Source organism: Anoplophora glabripennis, unplaced genomic scaffold (assembly GCF_000390285.2).
Source record: "Anoplophora glabripennis isolate ALB-LARVAE unplaced genomic scaffold, Agla_2.0 scaffold189, whole genome shotgun sequence".
NCBI lineage: Eukaryota > Metazoa > Arthropoda > Insecta > Coleoptera > Cerambycidae > Anoplophora > Anoplophora glabripennis.
Window position 1 is genome coordinate 618 of NW_019416355.1, and position 7,426 is coordinate 8,043.

At 30.5% G+C, this 7,426-nt stretch overlaps 4 protein-coding genes across 6 annotated transcripts; 2 read left to right on the top strand and 2 right to left on the bottom strand.

The window, feature by feature from the left end:
• Window positions 1-605: 605 nt before the first annotated feature.
• LOC111691428 (putative nuclease HARBI1) lies at window positions 606-2,006 on the top strand. The gene is made up of 4 exons (XM_023454237.1): window positions 606-647; window positions 695-1,261; window positions 1,320-1,440; window positions 1,567-2,006. The coding sequence occupies exons 2-4, from the start codon at window positions 695-697 to the stop codon at window positions 1,956-1,958; spliced, it is 1,080 nt and encodes a 359-aa protein (XP_023310005.1). The 5' UTR covers window positions 606-647; the 3' UTR covers window positions 1,959-2,006.
• Window positions 2,007-2,147: 141 nt separating this feature from the next.
• LOC111691427 lies at window positions 2,148-4,010 on the bottom strand. Of its 2 annotated transcripts, none has more exons than XM_023454235.1 (4): window positions 3,556-4,010; window positions 3,252-3,458; window positions 2,923-3,105; window positions 2,148-2,869 (listed from the first exon to the last, which is right to left on the bottom strand). In XM_023454235.1, the coding sequence occupies exons 1-4, from the start codon at window positions 3,613-3,615 to the stop codon at window positions 2,534-2,536; spliced, it is 786 nt and encodes a 261-aa protein (XP_023310003.1). In that variant the 5' UTR covers window positions 3,616-4,010; the 3' UTR covers window positions 2,148-2,533. The 2 variants fall into 2 exon arrangements, with proteins under 2 accessions (XP_023310003.1, XP_023310004.1); XM_023454236.1 differs by having other exon boundaries at window positions 3,576-4,007.
• A 148-nt stretch (window positions 4,011-4,158) lies between these two features.
• Window positions 4,159-5,030, top strand: LOC111691429 (putative nuclease HARBI1). The gene is made up of 3 exons (XM_023454238.1): window positions 4,159-4,285; window positions 4,344-4,464; window positions 4,591-5,030. The coding sequence occupies exon 3, from the start codon at window positions 4,647-4,649 to the stop codon at window positions 4,980-4,982; it is 336 nt and encodes a 111-aa protein (XP_023310006.1). The 5' UTR covers window positions 4,159-4,285; window positions 4,344-4,464; window positions 4,591-4,646; the 3' UTR covers window positions 4,983-5,030.
• Window positions 5,031-5,171: 141 nt separating this feature from the next.
• On the bottom strand, window positions 5,172-6,837 carry LOC108905340. Of its 2 annotated transcripts, none has more exons than XM_018708165.2 (4): window positions 6,580-6,837; window positions 6,276-6,482; window positions 5,947-6,129; window positions 5,172-5,893 (listed from the first exon to the last, which is right to left on the bottom strand). In XM_018708165.2, exons 1-4 carry the CDS (start codon window positions 6,637-6,639, stop codon window positions 5,558-5,560), a joined length of 786 nt encoding a protein of 261 aa, XP_018563681.1. In that variant the 5' UTR covers window positions 6,640-6,837; the 3' UTR covers window positions 5,172-5,557. The 2 variants fall into 2 exon arrangements, with proteins under 2 accessions (XP_018563681.1, XP_018563682.1); XM_018708166.2 differs by having other exon boundaries at window positions 6,600-6,836.
• Between the last annotated feature and the right edge of the window lie 589 nt (window positions 6,838-7,426).

The window sequence follows — 7,426 nt, forward strand, 5'->3', positions numbered from 1 at the left end:
GCGTACAATTTATAATATGTATACAAAAAAAAAATAAGTTCCTACTTTAAACATGATTCGAGATAAATTAAGCGATTATCCTGATTATAATTGTAAATCTTTAGATATTTTACGACATGCTTTATTACAATCCGATTTTAAACATAAAAACTTGACAATTGGATGGTAATTATATGGTAATATAGCTCGGAATATAGTATATCCAGACGAGACAGGTCAAAATTTTTCTGGACGTCTATGGATTCCGTAGAATTTATGAGTGAAATGTTTTTATGCGGTTCCAATTGAGATCGTAGCAACTACTAAATATGACTACTTGCGGAAAACCGTAGAAGTATGCCAGTCGAAATAGGGGACACCTGGAGTAGGATTTTGTGTACTATTGTCTTTCAGCAACTGTGGAATTCTATATTGGATTGCGACTATCGCTTGATCTTGTATTATATGTACCTACTTCAATAAACCGCTTTGTCGATCGGTAATCATCGTAAAAATAACTCTTTTCTAAAAACATTAAGGGATTTTATGGAATTATTACTGTTTCTCATATTGGTATTTCTGGAAAATCCGCGCGATAACCTTTAAATTGAGATAAGAATAATTATGTAAGATGTAAGGTAAAATATAAAAACTAATTTCATATCAAGGTAAGTTAAAATAAATATAATAATAATAATTAATAATATTAATCCAGATGTTACCAGTTGATATTTTAAGAAATTTTCATTTGAATAATTTGGAGAGAAGAGAACATATTCGTATTTATAATATGGAAAGACGTATCATGAGAGATAACAGTGACCCTTTTGCATTACGAGATGAACAATTTATAGGTTTGTTTCGGCTAAGTAAAGAAATGGTGCAATATGTTTACAATGAAATAAGCCCACACTTAAATCAAACAGAAAATGTCATTGCTATCCCAAACTTGCTGAAACTTTTAGTAGCATTAAGATTTTTTGCTAGTGGTTCTTATCAAAGTTGCATTGGGCAGAGTTATAATTTATCTGTATCACAACCTACTGTTTCAAACATCATCAAAGAAGTTAGCCTGGCCATCAGCGAGTTGTCAAGAAATTGGGTTAAATTTCCTCGGACTGCTGAAGAAAAAAATAGGATAAAAGGCAGATTTATGAGTCAAACACATTTTCCTGGTACTGTTGGTGCTATAGATTGCACACACATAGCTATAATTACACCTCAAGATGAAGAACACAATTACTTGAACAGAAAAGGTTTTCATTCAAAAAATATTCAGATAGTAAGTAACATATAAAACAAGCGTTTATGTATAACTAAGAGTAATAATAATTTTACAGATTTGTGACTATGATTTAAAGATATTAAATGTTAACGCTACACATGCTGGTGCTACACACGATAGTTTTATTTGGAGGCATTCTATAATACAGGAAGAATTGGAGAGATGGTACAATTTAGGTATTATAATTTCTAATAAATACATCATTTTTTGTGCGATCGTTTCTAGATAAAAGAACATCATTCATAATACTACAAGAAGTCTATCGAGAATGCAACCATATAAAAATAATCTATCTTTTCTAGGAGATAGAAACTCATGGCTTGTTGGAGATTCTGGATACCCACAACAATGTTATCTAATGACACCAATTATTGATGCAGCACCAGGCACTCCAGAATTTGCTTATACTCAAGCTCAAATGCGAGCAAGAAATTGTATTGAACGTTGTATAGGTGTATTGAAAGGCACATTTCGATGTCTGATGGCAGAAAGAAAATTGAGATATCAACCACAAAAAGTGGGTCATATTGTAATTGCATGTTCAGTGCTTCATAATATACGTATGTCTGGTCATCAAAATTTGGAAGAAATCTTGTTACCTGAGAATCACAATAATTTTGACTATTTCAATAATCACATCGATGTTGGTGGCATGCAAGCAAGAGCAGATTTGATTGAAAGATATTTTAATTAATTATACTGATTTAGTGTTCTCTGCAATTATTTAAATATACTGGTTCTTATTGTACTGATTATTTAACTTATATGCAAATAAATATATTAAAATTAATACAAGTATATCAACATTCAAGTCACTCAATATTACAATATTACTAAAAAAAAATCTTGGTGATAAAAGGTAGGGCCAATAACTTTAAATAAAAAAAATACAAAGAATGTTTATTAATAACTCTAGGAACTATATACGTACAAACAGTAACAGATTTATGAATAAAAAATATTTCTCAAGTTAACTTATATGATAATCCTAACATTAATATGGAAAACCTACATCGGTTTCAGTCAAAAAGTAACAAAATTCTTAAGTTCAAATTTAATATGGAACAGATTTATAAAATTTGAGTAACATGCGCAATTTCTACAATTTTTCTTTTTACATAATCGACCTTCCTAAGTATATTAATTAAAAAACCTGTACGCATCTAGTCATCACATTAGCTAAATAAACCTAGGAATGTTCTACAAAATTTTCGATGAAATCGTGCAGTCCAAATTTTATGACCCTGTACCAATACTATTTTCTATAAATTATTTTCCTCCCTCACATGTCTTTTTATAAATATCTAAAAATTGATTAAATGTGTCACCTATAGACTTAATATTAGCACTTATTTCCTTCAAAATGGTCATTGTGTCTGACTGCATATCAGATAATTTGTTGCAAAATTTATCATTTCTCCGTTGGGACAAGCATTTCTGCTTATAGTTTGGCTTTTTTGAAGCTGCAGGTTCTATTTCATCTCTTATTCTTTTGCGTGATGTTGATGGTAAGTTTTCATTTTCTTCACTATTATACATAACTCCATTTTCAAGATCATAAACTATGTAGTCGTGGTCTACAAACTCGATTGGTTGTGATTCTCCCTAAAATTAAAAAGTTATAAATAACACTGTACTAATCAGCAACAAAGACGAACCTGTTCCAAACCTATCTCCTTAACAGGATCACCCTGAACATTTTTTTTACCCATGAGATTTAAAAGCCTTTGTTCATTATCAGACAGCATTATATTTTTGTATTCTCCTCCACCAGTTTTTACCATTTCCTTATGTACCTTCGACCATTTTGCCTTAGTTTTGCATTTCCAATCTGTAAGGGCCTAAAAAAATAGAATGTATCTTGTAGGTCAATTTATTAAATTATAGTACACAATACACATTTTTTAAATATTTCTAGTCAATAGATTCCTAATATATGTATATACCCACTAATTTCAAAAGCTAAGTAGTGGAACATACTACATACCCTTCGCCATTCCTCGGTTGATTTGCTACCATAGCCTAAGCTATTTAAAATGTTTGTTGTCTTCTTCCATAACTCGTTGATTTTGAGTCGCCCATTTGCTCCATTAAATCTATTTGTAATTAATTCACTGTTTTCTTCAGCGAGATCTAAAAATGCTTTCCAATGTTCTGCAGTAACTCTCATAATTATGTACAGTAGAAGCCAAATCTCAAAAGTGTGAACAAAACAAATCATATACGATTAAAAAATAATGTGATCTATTAATATATCAATGTAGTTGTATTATTAATAAAAAATTAATTACTAAAGAAAATAAAACTCTACCACAACCGCACTTTTCCTTTTTCCCACTATCGTCCACCATAGACAATCATCCAACTTCCATCATAGATTAATAATAAATACAGAAACTATCCACTAACTTACAGCAAATATTTAACTGCCCTTTTTTAATCAGTAATATCCTTGTCTTCTCAACACACATAAATGTGTCGCAAATAGGCGATAGTTTTAAGTCAGCGACAATTGCTAAATCAACGTACATAATACCAAAATCGACAAATTGGAATAAATTGTAGAATTCCATAGTACACAAAATCCCGCCCCAGATATAGCATTATTCTTGGACAAACTATTCGACAATGTGAATCGAATGCCGATGTATGCTGAACATGGGAAACTGTTGAGAATAACCATAACCTCATCTTCATCTCATTTAAAATTTTGGGAAGAAGCTTTATAGGTTTTACGATAGATGAAATCTATAGTTAAAAAGATAAAAAATATCAACAATTCCTTCCATCGTGAGAGGACTTCAGTTGTACATCTTCTTTGGATTATCAGCTAGTGTCCGTGAAAGTCGTTGTGCTAATCGTTTTGTTAGTCTCTGTNTAAAAGGCAGATTTATGAGTCAAACACATTTTCCTGGTACTGTTGGTGCTATAGATTGCACACACATAGCTATAATTACACCTCAAGATGAAGAACACAATTACTTGAACAGAAAAGGTTTTCATTCAAAAAATATTCAGATAGTAAGTAACATATAAAACAAGCGTTTATGTATAACTAAGAGTAATAATAATTTTACAGATTTGTGACTATGATTTAAAGATATTAAATGTTAACGCTACACATGCTGGTGCTACACACGATAGTTTTATTTGGAGGCATTCTATAATACAGGAAGAATTGGAGAGATGGTACAATTTAGGTATTATAATTTCTAATAAATACATCATTTTTTGTGCGATCGTTTCTAGATAAAAGAACATCATTCATAATACTACAAGAAGTCTATCGAGAATGCAACCATATAAAAATAATCTATCTTTTCTAGGAGATAGAAACTCATGGCTTGTTGGAGATTCTGGATACCCACAACAATGTTATCTAATGACACCAATTATTGATGCAGCACCAGGCACTCCAGAATTTGCTTATACTCAAGCTCAAATGCGAGCAAGAAATTGTATTGAACGTTGTATAGGTGTATTGAAAGGCACATTTCGATGTCTGATGGCAGAAAGAAAATTGAGATATCAACCACAAAAAGTGGGTCATATTGTAATTGCATGTTCAGTGCTTCATAATATACGTATGTCTGGTCATCAAAATTTGGAAGAAATCTTGTTACCTGAGAATCACAATAATTTTGACTATTTCAATAATCACATCGATGTTGGTGGCATGCAAGCAAGAGCAGATTTGATTGAAAGATATTTTAATTAATTATACTGATTTAGTGTTCTCTGCAATTATTTAAATATACTGGTTCTTATTGTACTGATTATTTAACTTATATGCAAATAAATATATTAAAATTAATACAAGTATATCAACATTCAAGTCACTCAATATTACAATATTACTAAAAAAAAATCTTGGTGATAAAAGGTAGGGCCAATAACTTTAAATAAAAAAAATACAAAGAATGTTTATTAATAACTCTAGGAACTATATACGTACAAACAGTAACAGATTTATGAATAAAAAATATTTCTCAAGTTAACTTATATGATAATCCTAACATTAATATGGAAAACCTACATCGGTTTCAGTCAAAAAGTAACAAAATTCTTAAGTTCAAATTTAATATGGAACAGATTTATAAAATTTGAGTAACATGCGCAATTTCTACAATTTTTCTTTTTACATAATCGACCTTCCTAAGTATATTAATTAAAAAACCTGTACGCATCTAGTCATCACATTAGCTAAATAAACCTAGGAATGTTCTACAAAATTTTCGATGAAATCGTGCAGTCCAAATTTTATGACCCTGTACCAATACTATTTTCTATAAATTATTTTCCTCCCTCACATGTCTTTTTATAAATATCTAAAAATTGATTAAATGTGTCACCTATAGACTTAATATTAGCACTTATTTCCTTCAAAATGGTCATTGTGTCTGACTGCATATCAGATAATTTGTTGCAAAATTTATCATTTCTCCGTTGGGACAAGCATTTCTGCTTATAGTTTGGCTTTTTTGAAGCTGCAGGTTCTATTTCATCTCTTATTCTTTTGCGTGATGTTGATGGTAAGTTTTCATTTTCTTCACTATTATACATAACTCCATTTTCAAGATCATAAACTATGTAGTCGTGGTCTACAAACTCGATTGGTTGTGATTCTCCCTAAAATTAAAAAGTTATAAATAACACTGTACTAATCAGCAACAAAGACGAACCTGTTCCAAACCTATCTCCTTAACAGGATCACCCTGAACATTTTTTTTACCCATGAGATTTAAAAGCCTTTGTTCATTATCAGACAGCATTATATTTTTGTATTCTCCTCCACCAGTTTTTACCATTTCCTTATGTACCTTCGACCATTTTGCCTTAGTTTTGCATTTCCAATCTGTAAGGGCCTAAAAAAATAGAATGTATCTTGTAGGTCAATTTATTAAATTATAGTACACAATACACATTTTTTAAATATTTCTAGTCAATAGATTCCTAATATATGTATATACCCACTAATTTCAAAAGCTAAGTAGTGGAACATACTACATACCCTTCGCCATTCCTCGGTTGATTTGCTACCATAGCCTAAGCTATTTAAAATGTTTGTTGTCTTCTTCCATAACTCGTTGATTTTGAGTCGCCCATTTGCTCCATTAAATCTATTTGTAATTAATTCACTGTTTTCTTCAGCGAGATCTAAAAATGCTTTCCAATGTTCTGCAGTAACTCTCATAATTATGTACAGTAGAAGCCAAATCTCAAAAGTGTGAACAAAACAAATCATATACGATTAAAAAATAATGTGATCTATTAATATATCAATGTAGTTGTATTATTAATAAAAAATTAATTACTAAAGAAAATAAAACTCTACCACAACCGCACTTTTCCTTTTTCCCACTATCGTCCACCATAGACAATCATCCAACTTCCATCATAGATTAATAATAAATACAGAAACTATCCACTAACTTACAGCAAATATTTAACTGCCCTTTTTTAATCAGTAATATCCTTGTCTTCTCAACACACATAAATGTGTCGCAAATAGGCGATAGTTTTAAGTCAGCGACAATTGCTAAATCAACGTACATAATACCAAAATCGACAAATTGGAATAAATTGTAGAATTCCATAGTACACAAAATCCCGCCCCTGTATATTTGTTTGACAGAACATCACTGCGTATTTTTACATTAGAATGTTTTCTTAACATTACATTGATATAAGGTTGATGAATGGTGTTGATGGGTCTATCTTCAATGATAAGTGAGATATGACCAAAACAGTAGAAGGAGATTATTGTTAGCATATTGTTTTGGCGATATATTCCCTATTATTAGAGATAGATCCATCAAACCTTATATTGTTGTAATTCTGAAAAAGCGTTCTATCCAATTATCTAATAATATACAGGGTGTTCTGTTTGAAGGAAACAAAGGCTTAATAAAAATATCCACAATGCAATATTTAATTGTTCTGAGATTACAGAAAAATTTTCTACAACTTTGGCCCAATTTTTTTCTTTCTTAATACGAAAGCAACAAAGATAAAGGTGTAAAATGTTATGTGATTAATTCTGGTTTATTTTCCATACTTCCTCTACTAAGTATCGCCATAATTTAAAGGTAAATAAATCTCTATTTTAGACAAATCATTTCATTCGAATCGTGGTAAAACCATTTGGTCTTGTTATAGTTT